This window comes from Panicum hallii, chromosome 1, assembly GCF_002211085.1.
Source record: "Panicum hallii strain FIL2 chromosome 1, PHallii_v3.1, whole genome shotgun sequence".
Classification (NCBI taxonomy): domain Eukaryota; kingdom Viridiplantae; phylum Streptophyta; class Magnoliopsida; order Poales; family Poaceae; genus Panicum; species Panicum hallii.
This window is the reverse complement of record NC_038042.1, coordinates 52,487,269-52,502,253: the sequence shown is the minus strand read 5'-3', so window position 1 is coordinate 52,502,253 and position 14,985 is coordinate 52,487,269. Positions and strand designations below refer to the sequence as shown.

The 14,985-nt window shown below is 46.1% G+C and overlaps 1 protein-coding gene and 1 pseudogene across 1 annotated transcript; both read left to right on the top strand.

Annotated features, from left to right (window-relative positions):
- Positions 1–351: 351 nt before the first annotated feature.
- Positions 352–2,792, top strand: LOC112878622. Its single transcript, XM_025942866.1, has 4 exons — positions 352–1,539; positions 1,655–1,982; positions 2,060–2,315; positions 2,416–2,792. The coding sequence occupies exons 1-4, from the start codon at positions 367–369 to the stop codon at positions 2,651–2,653; spliced, it is 1,995 nt and encodes a 664-aa protein (XP_025798651.1). The 5' UTR covers positions 352–366; the 3' UTR covers positions 2,654–2,792.
- Positions 2,793–2,992: 200 nt separating this feature from the next.
- LOC112872578 lies at positions 2,993–4,157 on the top strand (annotated as a pseudogene).
- Positions 4,158–14,985: the final 10,828 nt, after the last annotated feature.

The window sequence follows — 14,985 nt, the reverse complement described above, 5'->3', positions numbered from 1 at the left end:
CTGTCGCGCAGGCCTGAGGAAGGGCTGCCCCTTGTCGCCGTGTTTCTGATCAACATGACCACGTACAATCGCATACAGAATGCTGTGGACGTGCACGCTGCAGCGTGCAGGAACACCAGCATCATTGAGAAGATGCTCAATCCAAAGGTATGGGTGGCTCCATTTCCGTAGCTAGTGAATATGTTGTGAATTTTTACTTTTACAGTCTGTAGATTTCTTTTTTGTTTCTTATGACAGTTCGGCCAAGGGTACAATGCGTCGTCGTCAGTGCTGCCTTCGTGTCTTCTGGATGGGGACCTTGGCGCACTTGAAGAGTTCGAGCTCAACGACTCCCAACTGAAGGCCGTCCAGGACTGCGTTTCAGCAATGAAGGAACCGACGTGCTCCGTGCGCCTGATCAAGGGCCCTCCTGGGACGGGGAAGACGAAGACCATCAGCGCTCTCCTGTGGTCCATGCTGATCAAGAACCACAGGACGGTGACCTGCGCCCCGACGAACACCGCGGTGGTGGAGGTGGCTTCTCGAGTCCTCAGTCTCATCGAGGAGTCCTCCGGGGGAGGTAGCAAGATGTGCTTCTTCAGTGATGTCGTGCTCTTCGGCAACGAGGGCAGGATGGGCGCGGACGGGGACCTAAATAGGATTTTCATGGAGTCCCGTATTCGCCGCCTGCGTCAGTGCTTGATGCCAGGGTCAGGGTGGACACACTGTCTGAGTTCAATGCTAAGTCTTCTTGAGCATCCTTTGGTTAAGTATGAAAGGTATACTGCAGGCATCGAAGATGACATAAGTGAATTGATCTTAGAAGAAAAGGAGGTAAGGCATGATCTTGTCACTAGGATGAAGAACGAGAATGTGCAAACTTCATCCAGAAAGGAAAAAATCATGGAATTACAGAAAAAGCTACAGGAAGTACAGAAAAGTATACAGGAAATTGAGAAAAATAAAATGTCGTTCAAGACCCACTTTCAGAGTAACTACAAAAGTCTGGAGAAAGATTTGAAGAGCTGTGTGGGGATTTTCTGCGATGATCTTCCCAGAACTGCAACCTCTGGAGAAAATTTTCGCTGCATGGCTGAGGTTCCGCCCTTGCTCAATGCGTTTGCAGAGCTTGTGCAATCTGAATCTGATGAACGCCTGCGAACCCTGTTTGAAAGTGACGAAGATGGAACAGACCGTTCTTTGTTCCGGAATTTTTTGAGCCATGTGCACGACGGTGTGAGTTTTGAGCTGAAGCAGGCAAGGACTTCGTGTCTTCTGAAGCTAAAACACCTGTCTGCTCACTTTGATCTGCCAGAATTATTCGACAGCCGAACCATCGAAGAATTCTTGCTTCAGAGGGCAAAGAGCGTGCTCTGCACAGCATCGAGCTCTTACCGTCTGCACTACCAGCAGAAGGCCCAGCCATTCGAGGTCCTCGTTGTGGACGAGGCAGCGCAGCTTAAGGAGTGCGAGTCGCTGATACCTCTGCAGCTCCCTGGCGTCCGTCACGCCATTCTCATCGGTGATGAGCGTCAGCTTCCGGCACTAGTGAAAAGCAAGGTAACTCCTTTTTTTTGTGTGCTACTCCCTATTTCACCTGCCATGATGTGAAATCTGCAGCGTCAGTTTGGATTAAAATGTTCTGATCTACAAATTAAAAAAAAAACTCGTGCAGGTTTGTGACGATGCAGGATTTGGAAGAAGCCTGTTCGAGAGGCTGACATCCCTGGGGCAGCCCAAGCACCTCCTCGACGTGCAGTACAGAATGCACCCGTGGATTAGCAAGTTCCCCGTCGTGAGCTTCTACGGCGGCACGATAGCCGACGGCCCGAACGTCCTGAACAGAGACTACGAGAGGAGGTACCTGACCGGCCCCATGTACGGCTCCTACTCCTTCATCAACATCGACGGCGGCAACGAGAGCACCGGCAAGCACGACCGCAGCCTGATCAACCCCGTCGAGGCGGCGGCGGTTGCCCGGATCGTGCAGAAGCTGTTCAAAGGTATCTTCCGCTGTTTCGACTGATCTGTCTTTGATCGTGAATCACACAGTGCGTGGAGCTTAACTTGGTGTGCCCAGAGTCGGTTGACACGAGGAGGGAGGTCCGCGTGGGCGTGGTGTCGCCGTACAAGGGCCAGGTGCGCGCCATCCAGGAGAAGCTCGCCGGGGCGTACGCGACGCACGACGGGTTCTCGGTGAAGGTGCGGTCCGTGGACGGGTTCCAGGGCGCCGAGGAGGACGTGATCATCTTCTCCGCCGTCCGGAGCAACACCGCCGGCAAGATCGGCTTCCTCGCCGACATCAACCGCACCAACGTCGCGCTGACCCGGGCCAAGTGAGCGCCTAGCTTCCCCCGCTTGCTACCTTGGTTTTCTGCCGTCTGTGTGCGGGCACGAACGTCTTGTCTCACCGTGGCCTGCTCTGTGCCGTCGCAGGCATTGCCTGTGGATCCTGGGCGACGCGAAGACGCTGGCGAGCGGCAAGACCATCTGGCGGCAGATCGTGGCCGACGCCAAGGACCGGGGCCGCTTCTTCGAAGCCAAGGACGACAAGGACCTCTCCGACGCCGTAATCAAGGCCGCCATCGACCTGGACGAAGTGGAGTCTCTGCTGAAGTTCGATGGCCTGCGTATCGGTCGCGGTGGCGGGTCGCGGTCAGGGGTCCGATGGTGACATCGCTTCCAAATGGACAGAAGTTTGGCATCCATTAGCGGATTGGCCTTCTTTACGAATTTATCTTGCTTTGTTTATGAGGTGATTGATCTGGACCCCTTAAATAAAGGCCATCAGAAGAAAGCATCTTGCTTTTTCAGTTGTCCTGGTACTAAAACACAAACTTCAGGTGCGTCGTTTGTCCATTCCTTCGAATATAGAAACAATCACGAGTTCTGCAAGCGACGTTTTTGTAATCGAGATGACCAATCGATCCGATTTACTACGTTCTAAGCTTTGGGATTCGCTGTCGAGGAATAGTAGCTAGAAGCTGTCGCGAGTGTCTGCATAAAAAGTGAGAGCAGCATCCAGTCACGTAGGCATGGCATCCCCGACGAGATGATCGTCGGCGAGAGCGGGTGCGCAGACGCCTTCTCCAAGTATGAGGCGCTGGCGTCGGCGCTCCCGGCCTCCCGGCAGGGCCTCGGGAACGCCCCGTACCGGAAGCACGACGGCTTCTGGTACCCGGAGCACCTGATGGCGCCGACGCTGGCCATGCGGGACACGTTCGCCGCCCGCCCGACCGACGTCATCCTCGCCACCATGCCCAAGTCCGGCACCACGTGGCTCAAGGCGATCGTCTACAGCGTCGTGCACCGCGGACGCCACGCGCCGGCCCGCGAGCGCCACCCGCTCCTCGCCACCAGCCCGCACGAGCTGGTCCCGTTCCTGCACTCCCTCTACGAAAACCACCGCGCCGTTCACGGCCCTGCCCGCGCGCGTCGGTGCCGGGGTCCGGGTGCCGCGTCGTCTACCTGTGCCGGGACCCCAAGGACGCCTTCGTCTCGCTCCGCCACTACCTCGGCGAGATCAAGCCCGAGGGGTCCGAGATGACGCCGTTCGCCGAGGCGTTCGACCTGTTATGCGGCGGCGTGTCGCCGTTCGGGCCGGTGTGGGACCACATGGCCGAGTACGTACTGGAAGGAGAGCGTGGCCCGGCGGGGGGAGGTGATGTTCCTCCGGTACGAGCACCTCAAGGAGGACGCCGTGGGGACAGTGAGGAGGCTGGCCGAGTTCCTCGGCTGTCCGTTCACCGAGGAGGAGGTGGCCAGCGGCGTCCCTGAAGCTGTAGTTGCGCTGTGCAGCTTGGACAGGATGAGAAGCGTCCGGGACAACCGGGACGGGGTGCACGGGACGGGGCGTTGGTCGTTCAAGAACATGGCCTTCTTCCGGAAGGGGGAGGTCGGGGACTGGAAGGCGCACATGACGCCGGAGATGGCGCAGAGGCTCGACGGCATCGTGGAGGAGAAGCTGCGAGGATCTGGGCTCTCCCTCGCAGGCAACTGATGGAGGTAGCGCATCGCGCCGGTGCGGATCACCGACTACGTAAGTCACTTAGGTCCAAGAAGTTGTGTCAGTTTGCTCTATCAAATTTGAAATTACATTTCTGGATTTATAAATTTGTAATTTGTATTACTCTGAAAGTTTATTTCTAATTTCATAAACTTGTAATTTGTGTTACCTAGATCCATACCCCTCCATCTAACCTTCGTGCACTGATATCGCACTAGTACGAATCTACACGGTGCTTGCACACTGCTGGAGTTTCGCTGAAAGGGTCAAATTTGAGCCTCGATTTCGAATCAAGTGCATAGGGAGAGTAGGGAGGAGGGATGCAAGACTTATCTTAGAGCTTATGATGTATTGGGATTCAAAGGGGGCATACGCACTGTTATTGGTGAATTCTGGAGTTTAGATCTAGAGGTCTGTTTGGAATGCTGCCTAACCCGCCACCGCCTAAGGTTAGGCAACCGCCACAGGTGCGGCGTGCCTAAGCAGCCATGCTTAGTTATGTGTTTGGTGTACTGCCGCGCTTAAGGTTAGGCATGCTGAAGAAAAGTATGGTAAGTGTTTGATGTCCCGCCACGCCTAATGTTAGGCACATGTGGCATCTGTTTGGTAACACGTTTAACTTATGCATGTGTTTACTGTACAAATATGAGTTTTCTCAAATTCAAAAATGGATGGAAACTTAGGCTAACTAACACTAAAGTAGCTATCTGAAACGTCATGAAAATGAAAACGGAGGTAGTATTACGTAGATCACGCACTATTCAGACTAATTCAAGATGGAGCAGAAAAATTAACAAACTGAACCCGCATCACTTCCTTTATCCCTATGAATCTGGTTCAGTTCCCTCTAATCCTCACCTCAAATGGCAAGTATACATACATGCTCCTACCGCTAATCTGCTCATATGTTGTAGACTAGACTCAGCAGTATACATAGACATGAACTGAAAAGCACATGAAAATTAGCAAGAGGAACCATCCCACACAAGCCCATATGTAGTCAAAAGCACATGAAAATTAGCATTCAAAACACATCAAAATGGAAATTAAGTGTAGAGCAGAGTAGCTGCTATTTCATCAAGCAATTTATCGCAGTTCAAAGAGTCCGTCCACGACGGAACAGAAGCACTTCGCAAAGGCCGTACCATCCCACACAAGCCCATATAAACAGTTATCAACAGTTTTCACCAGCTCCATATAATCACCGTAAGAGGTTTACAATGGTGTTGATTTACAAAATAGTAGAGCACTGGCAGTTAACAAAAGTTCCTATGGTCAGCCTCCATTCGCAGCTATCATGAAAGTACGCCTAGAGGGGGGGTGAATAGGCGATCGTTGCTTAAAACCTGCACACAAGAATTCAGTCCGAGGCTGCCTGGCGGACTGTCCGCTGGGACTGTCCGCTGGGCACTTCCAATGTCCGCTGGGACGTCTCGGGTAAGAAATGTAACCGATTGAAAATTAAAACTTGTATACAAAATCTATTTGAATAGAAATGCTCTAATACAAGTTAGGAACACTAAATGCGGAAGCAATCTAGCACAAGATAGGTATACAAGTAGATCGGGCAAGAATACTACACGGAGGTACAAAAAGCAAGTATAACAAATGTGCAAGAGATGAAGTGAAGTAATCAAACACGAGAGATACAAGATTTTTCACCCGAGATTCGAATCCACTCAAGGATTCTACGTCCCCGTTGAGGAGTCCACAAAGGACCGGGTTCCTCTCAACCCTTTCCTCTCTCAAGCAACCAGAAAGGTCAAACTTGAGCTTTTCACTAGAAACAAGGGTAATACAAACTTCTCAATCCAACCACACCACGAGTTGGTTGTTCTTAAGCACCTCTAACCGTCTAGGAGCCAAGCTCCAAGAGTAATAGATGTGGAAAGCGATGGAGAGAGCCAAGAGATGCCCAAGAGAGGTGGATCTCTTGGGGAAAGCTTGAATCTTGCTTGGATCTTGCTCAAACCCAACCCTAGACCAATGATTTGGAGTGGGGAAGCTAGGGTTTCACTTTGGAGAGCCTTGGAGCGTTTAGAATGTGCTTGAGGCTCAGCTTATGCAGTTTGACCGGTTAATTTGGTCGAAGGGGTATATATAGAGCCTCACTAAAAACTAGCCGTTAGGCTGTTTTTAGTGTCCTGGCGGACTGTCCGCCAGGACCACTCGGGTTTGCATTTTTCTGTTCAAGGCATGGGTTCCGGATTTGGTTTATTTGTGTTCTACCACACACTTTCCACATCCTCCTTAATAGTACGGTATTCCTAAACTCAAGAAAATATAAAACAAAGAATTATCTTCGCTTGAACCACATTTCTTGAACCGGAACCGTTCTCCAATTTTAACGAATCGTCGGAATTGGTTCTTCTTCTTTTCTCCTTTTTGGTTTCTTTGACCCCTGCTCATTATTCTCAATTGAAACATTAGATACACATTTAGGTTGTTATTAATCACCAAAAATAGGTCATTAGGCCTAGATGCATTTTAATCTCCCCCTTTTTGGTGATTGATGACAACCAAAATGAAACTATAAAAACAATGAATTTAAAAGAGCTTGAGGATGTAAATATGTGATGAGCTCCCCCTAAATCCATGCATCCACAAGATATTCATGAACTCCATCTCATAATGAGCATACCAAATAAAGTTATAGCACCATGATGAGATATAACCAAGATTAGATAAACAAGAATAAGCAATAGGTTCACAATCATAGCATAGCATCATCCATAAATAAGTTATTACAACCCAACTTAGTTCAAATACGAGATAAGCAATAAACACATAGTCTCACATACATCCAAATATCCAAATAAGTTTTTGACGGCACTCAAGCTCACCGTGACTCTAAGAACACACTAGGATACAATCTTTTCTCCCCCTTTGGCATCAAGCACCAAAAAGAGAAAAGACAAATGGAAGCTAGGAGCAGCAATCACTCATCATCCGCATCATCACCTACGTTATAATGCTCCCACTCAGCACCTTACCCCGGATAAGAGACAAAGGGCCCACAAGAGAATCACGAGAGATACAAGAAATCGGTCAGCTCGGTTGACTGGACCCGTGTAAGCATCTAGGCCCTCAAGGTATGTTTCAGTGATTAATGATAACCATTATTGTGGCTAATGAGTTTGTGCAGATTTATAGATCATTATCGCTCATTTGGTTATATGTCAAAAGAGGCCCCTAATTTTCATTATTCAAAAAGGCGATATCGGCATTCAACTCAATAATATGTCAAGACTAAGGATCTTTCTAGTCCTAAGTGTCATAAGGTTGAGAAGGACACTTAGGTTAGTATAGGTTTTATAGTTTCGTAGTGATCGCACTATTAAGAGGGGTTTAGGCTTAGTAACTTGAGCATGGACATGGTCATTTGAAAATGGATGCACACAATGGTCACTCAGGTTTCTAGAAGCTCAAATAAGTGGTTCTCAACTTATATCTCAAGAAATATTTGGATTTTATTCAATACTCAAGTCAGAAAAGACAAAATCAGAAAAATCCTTAACACCGGTTTAACCGACGCCTCAAGTTTTCTATACGTCGGTTAAACGAGGTCAGCAGAGTCTGGACAAGTCTATACACCGGTTCAACCGACGATATTTAAATTTAACGTCGGTGCAGTTGTCCAGAAAATTGGTTTTCAGTTGATCAGTGGACAACTACACTCACCGGTTAAACTGACGCTATTTGAAATTGGACGTCGGTGCAGTTGTCCAGTGACTTGGTTTTTCAGTTGTTCAATGGATGACCACACTCACCGGTTAAACCGATGCAACGATGGTTAATCTGCCCAAGCTGTAACGGCTAGTTTTCAGAAGGGGCAGTTTACATTCACCGGTTAAACCGGCGATGGCTATTGGAGGGACGTCGGATTAACCGGCGCTACGCAGTTTTCTGGCAGCTTTTTTTCCAACGGCTCTATTCGTGTGAGCTGCCTATATATACCCCTCCAATGGGTCATTCTACCACTCTTAACACTAGACAACATCCAAACACTTATACTATAGTCAAGAGCCACATTTAGCTTCATCTTTTCATACACTTGTTCATTCAATCATTTAACAAGCAAGATTAAGGACTTGAGTAGAGAGAAGCTTGTGTGCATCCGTTCTTGGTGATCGGTTCTTGCTCAAGTGAAAGGCCTTAGCTTGTTACTCTTGGTGATTGGCATCACCTAGGCGATCTTGGTGATCGAGGTGATTCTCGCGGAGCTTGCCAAGGATTGTGGAAGCCCGGAGAAGAAGATTGTACGTGGCTTGATCTCCACCACACCGGGATGGTGAACGGAGACTCTTAGTGAGCGCCCTCGTCTTGGTGACTTGGGAGGTGACAATACTCTTTGTGAGTGTCACAACGTGGATTAGGGGTGTGTGCCAACACATCGATACCACGGGAAAAAATCCGGTTGTCCCTTGTCCATTTTACTTATTCAAGCATTATCTTTCTTGCAAATATTTTCATGTGCTTGATTTAGGGATCATTACTTTGCTCTACCTTGCTAGGCATTATCTCTTTTATCTTTCCTAGCTTGCATAGGTAGTTTAGTTACCCGGTTGGTGAATTGGTGCCTTTCTATTTTTGCATAGGTTAAGATTGCCTTATCTTGTTTTAGAAATTGAAAAAGGCCCAATTCACCCCCCCTCTTGGTCCATTGATCCTTTCAATTGGTATCAGAGCCTTGTTGCTCTTTGGATCATTAGGATTCACCGCCTAGAGCTATGGTCAAGATGGGTGGTTCGCCGCCTCACTTCGAGGGCAAGAACTTTGTCTATTGGAAAGTTCGCATGGCCGCATACCTAGATGCGATTGCCCCCGAAGTGTGGTCGGCAACTAAAGTCGGGTTCACCGGAACTCCCACCCCCGAACAATTAAAATGGAATGGTAAAGCTAGAAATGCAATTTTCGAAGCTATTAGTGAGGAGGTCTTTGCTAGAGTAAATGGCATGGACCTAGCAAGTGATATTTGGAAGGAGCTCATTGAAATTCATGAAGGTTCCACCAAAGTTCGTGAGCAAAAATATCACTTGTTTAGAGCTAAGTATGATTCCTTTAAAATGCTAGCTCATGAAAATTGCAATTATATGTATTCCCGCTTGAATGTCATTGTCAAGGACATTAATGCACTTGAAATTTCCAAAATTGACAGTGCATCCATCAATCGCAAGATACTCATGCTCCTCCCGAAGCCCAAGTATAACATCATCAATGCTATGCTTCAAAAGGAGGATCTTGACACAATGGAAGTAGGGGAACTTGTGGGCGAAATTCGCGCTCATGAAATGAGCATTCTTGGTATGTCCGAAGAGCCAACTTCAAGCAAGTCAATTGCTTTAAAGATCAAGACAAACAAATCCCGCAAGGTCAAGATGGTCAAACAAGACTCAAGCTCAAGCAATGAAGAAGATGATCATCATGAGAGCTCATCCGATGTTGAAGATGATGGAGAATTTGCTCTCATGATGAGAAAGTTCACACGCTTAAATGAGAAGATCAATAAGAAGGGTTTCAACTTTGACTCCAAGAAGGGAATGTTCCGGCCAATGGATGTCAAGAATAAGATTTGCTACAATTGTGGCGAAAAAGGGCACATCCGTCCAAATTGCCCCAAGCCGGATAAAAGAAACAAGGACAACAAGAGCAAGCATCGCCATGATTCAAGCGATGATGAAGAAGAGGAAAGAAAGAACAAAAACAAGAGATTTGGGAAAAAGAAGACCAAGCTCTTCCCAAAGAAGAAGGGGCACACCAAGAAAAGTTTCTTTGTGAAAAAACAAGAGTGGGTAACCGATGTCTCATCAAGCGAAGACTCAAGTGATGAAGAAGACATTGTCACCATCGCCCTCACCAATGAAGAACCACCTCTACCTCCGCCTCCTATGTGCCTCATGGCAAAAGGTAACACCAAGGTATGTGAGGTAGATAGTGAAGATGATAGTGATGAAGAGCTTGATCCTAATGAATTCACTAACCTCATCAATGAGTATACATCTGTCATCAAGAGGGAAAAAGGCAAAGTCAAAATTTTTGCGAGCACTCATGCCAAGTTAGAGCTTGCCCACTCCGACTTACTTAGTAAGTACAATGACTTGCTCAAAAAGCACAATGAGTCACTTGTACTTGCTAAGCAAGTTGAAGAGAGCCACAAAAATCTCAAACAAGAGCATTGGGAGTTGGCTCACAAGTATCAAGAACTTGAATTTGCTTATGAAGTTATTGACCCAAGTCTTGAGAAATTTGCTCATGAAAAGGTCAATGCTTCTACTTCATGTGATGACCTACTCATTGATGCATATGCCACTAATGTTGCGCCCAAGCTTGCCTCTTCTAGGGAAAAGGAATTGATGGATCAAGTGGCAAGCCTCAAGAGTAGTGTGGAGAAACTCTCAAGAGGAGAATACATCCACAAGGAGATTCTCTTCAACAATGCCCGTGACTATGGCAAGAGAGGTCTTGGTTCATTTCCGAAGCCAAACATGGCTACAACTCCTTCTCCGGAGATAAAGACAAGCTTCATCAAGGAAGTTGGCTCATATTGCCAACATTGTCAAGTCACCGGGCACCACACTAGGGAGTGCACCCTACCATCACGTCCTCTTCCTAAATTACCCAAAAATTACTCATCAATGTTTCAAAATAACCATTTTCTCTTGAGTAAAGTGAAGGGCAAGGTGAAGGCCAAGTTCATTGGCAAAATTGCTAAGGAGTCGAAGAAGAAGCTCCCCAAGCAATTTTGGGTCCCAAAAGCTCTTGTCACACATGTGCAAGGCCCAAAGCTTGTTTGGGTTCCAAAAACTCAAAAATGAATTCTCATGTGTGTAGGTGAACTACAAAGCCGGTGGAAAACATTGGGTACTTGATAGCGGTTGCTCTCAACATATGACCGGCAATGATAGTATGTTCACCTCACTTGAAGACCCCGGCGATCATGAACATGTCACCTATGGTGATAACTCAAAAGGGAAAGTCTTAGGTTTGGATAGAATTGCAATTTCAAAAGATTTATCCATTTCAAATGTTTTGTTTGTAGAAGCACTCAGTTTTAATCTTATTTCTATTGCACAATTATGTGATCTTGGACTAACGTGTGCCTTTGACAAGAATGGTGTTGTAGTGACTCATGAAAAAGACAAGTCATTGGTATTCACGGGGTTTAGGCATGGCAATATCTATTTGGTGGATTTCTCTTCAAAGCAAACAAGCACCATGACTTGGCTCTTCACCAAGTCGTCTCTTGGGTGGCTTTGGCATAGAAGAATTGCTCATATTGGCATGAGCAACCTCAAGAAAGCCCACAAGAGAGGGATGATCACCGGCATAAAGGACGTCACTTTTGACAAGAACAAGCTATGCAAAGCATGTCAAGCCGGGAAGCAAGTTGCAACTCATCATCCTATCAAGACGATGTTATCTACCTCCAAGCCGCTCGAGCTAGTACACATGGATCTCTTTGGTCCAACTTCATACAAGAGCATTGGTGGTAACCTCTATTGCCTAGTAATTGTTGATGATTTTTCACGTTACACTTGGGTCATGTTTCTAGGCGATAAGGGTGAAACTCCGGAAATCTTCAAGTCATTTGCAAGAAAAGCTCAAAGGGAATACAATTCCCAAATCGTGAAGATCCGGAGTGACAACGGCACCGAGTTCAAAAATATGAAGATTGAAGAATGGTGCGATGAAGAAGGAGTCAAACATGAGTTTTCCGCCACCTACACGCCTCAACAAAATGGAGTGGTGGAAAGAAAGAACAAGACACTCATCACCCTAGCAAGTGCAATGTTGGATGATTATGGCACGTCCGAGAAGTTTTGGGCGGAAGCAATCAACACGGCGTGTCATGCATCCAACCGAGTGTATCCTCACCGACTCCTCAAGAAAACTCCATATGAGCTCATCATCGGGAGGAAACCAAATATATCATACTTTCGAGTCTTTGGTTGCAAATGCTTCATTTATAAAAAGAAAAGGCTCGGTAAGTTTGAAAATAGATGTGATGAAGGTTTCTTTCTTGGTTATGCATCAAACTCCAAAGCATACAGAGTATTCAATCAAACCTCCGGGTTAGTTGAAGAAACATGTGATGTGGAGTTTGATGAATCTAATGGCTCCCAAGAGGAGGTTGTTGGCTATGAAAATGTAGGGGATGAAGAGATTGAAGAAGTCTTAAAGAAGATGTCCATTGGGGATATCAAGCCGGAGGAGGTGCATGAAGACAATGATCAAGGGGGAGTAAATTCCTCATCTTTGGCAAACACCTCCACGGCACCCCAAGTGGATGAAGATCAAGATAAAGTTGATCCACTACCTCAAAGAAAATGTGTCAACGCCAACACCCCAAGTCCAAGAATAAGAAGAGCAAAATATTCCACCACAAGCACAAGTCACTCATGATCCACCCCAACAAGCATCCACGCAAATACCGCTAGTGAAGTATGGTCGCATCTTCAAGGATCATCCAATTGGTCAAATCATTGGTAGTCCTTCCAAAGGAGTAAGAACTCGCTCTAAGTATGCTTCATTTTGCGAACATCACTCGTTTGTTTCTTATATTGAACCCACTAGTATAGAGGAAGCACTTGAGGACTCGGATTGGGTGATGGCCATGCAAGAAGAGTTGAACAATTTCACCCGCAATGAAGTATGGGTCCTCGAAGCTCCTCCGAAAGATAAGAACATCATCGGCACAAAGTGGGTCTTTCGAAACAAGCAAGATGAACATGGGGTGGTGGTACGCAACAAAGCAAGACTTGTGGCAAAAGGATTTTCTCAAGTCGAAGGTTTGGATTTTGGTGAAACTTTTGCACCGGTCGCAAGACTTGAAGCTATCCGCATTCTTCTTGCTTACTCTTCACATCATAATATTAAGTTATATCAAATGGATGTGAAAAGTGCTTTCTTAAATGGCTTTATTAACGAACTTGTGTATGTTGAGCAACCTCCCGGGTTTGAAGATCCGAGAAATCCCAACCATATTTATAGGTTGCACAAGGCACTCTACGGGCTCAAACAAGCTCCAAGGGCTTGGTATGAGAGGCTTCGTGACTTCCTAATCATGCAAGGCTTCAAGATCGGGAGGGTGGACACCACTTTGTTCACAAAAGACGTCAACGGGGATCTTTTCATTTGTCAAATTTATGTTGACGATATTATCTTTGGCTCAACTAATGATTTATTAAGCTATGAGTTTGCTACCATGATGTCTAGAGAATTCGAGATGTCCATGATTGGCGAATTGACTTTCTTCCTTAGTTTTCAAGTCAAACAAATGAAAGAAGGGACATTCATCTATCAAGAAAAATATACTAAAGATATCTTGAAGAAATTCAAGATGGATGAATGCAAGCCAATTAAGACTCCTATGGCTACAAATGGGCATCTCGACTTGGATGTGGACGGTAAACCTATTGATCAATCCCTCTATCGTTCTATGATAGGGTCTTTGCTTTACCTTACCGCATCTAGACCCGATATAATGTTCAGTGTGTGCTTGTGTGCCCGTTTTCAAGCTAACACTAAGGAATCACACCTTTCTGCTGTGAATAGGATCCTTCGGTATCTCAAGCACACTCCTAGCATAGGCTTGTGGTACCCCAAAGGCGCTAGCTTAGATCTCTTGGGTTACTCGGATTCGGATTTTGCCGGAAGCCGTGTGGATCGCAAGAGTACCTCCGGGGGTTGCCACTTGCTTGGGCGTTCTCTAATTTCTTGGTCGAGTAAGAAGCAAAATTCTGTGGCTTTGTCCACCGCGGAAGCGGAATATATAGCAGCCGGTGCATGTTGTGCCCAAATTCTATATATGAAGCAAACCCTTTTGGACTTTGGTGTGAAACTAGGAAGAATACCACTCCTTTGTGACAATGAAAGTGCCGTAAAAATTGCCAAGAATCCGGTTCAACACTCTCGCACAAAGCACATTGATATTCGCCATCATTTCTTGCGTGATCACGAAGCCAAGGGGGACATTTCCCTTCAAGGTGTGAGATCCGAGGAGCAATTGGCGGATATTTTCACAAAACCTTTAGACGAGAGTACCTTTGTTAGGCTAAGAAATGAGCTTAATGTATTAGATGCGGCAAACGTCATGTAAGTTGCCAGGTCATATAGAAAAATGCATACATATAGGACACTTGTCTAACCATGGTAAGATAGTGATGAGCAAGAGTTTAGCTAGAGGTGGTGGTCCACTTGTTTTCCTCTAGGCTTGTAGAAAGGCTCATCATGAAGAAGCTTTCCGTGGGATCAAACTTGACAAGTAGAATTTAAATTCTCGCTATGCATTTCTTGTCATATAGTTGTGCACTTCATGTTTATCTTTCTCTCGCATGCGGTTGTAGTTTGCATTATCATTGCATGCGTAAGGGTCACAAAGGAGATCATTTGATGAAAATAAGACTTGTTTTACGTACAAGATCTCAATTCATGAGAAGTGAAAAGAGTAAAGTGTTAGGTGCGTTATTGCCTTGTGAGCAATGTCGTGATGAGTATGAAGCTTTCTTTCTTCAATATTCCTACGACATAGCTCATACATTTTAATTTGGCGCTTTGTCTCTCTTGCGACTTCCCCTTGATTTTTGAAAAGAAAATTATTTAAGCTAGCAAGCTATCCTATTTATTTTGAGGGGTAAAGTCGCCTATGCAAGTCCATTAACTTGAGTTTAGTTGAATTTTATAAGTTTATTGGACTTAGCATAGAAAAGTAAGCTGAGAGAGGGTTTTTGGATTCACCGGTTAAACCGACGTTCAATGGATCTATACCCATCGGTTTAACCGGCGTTACTAAGTGTCAGATTCAGCTCAGTCATTTCAGGCGTTCAACCGGTGTATACAAAGTTCGCAGCATCGGATCAACTGGTGAACAGATCACAAATTTGACCTAAAAATCAACTGTTATTTGCATCGTTCAACCGACGAGTTCATTTGTGGAAGCATCGGTTCAACCGGCGTACAGATGCAGATTTGGCAGAGTCTCTGGTAAACTACACCGACGC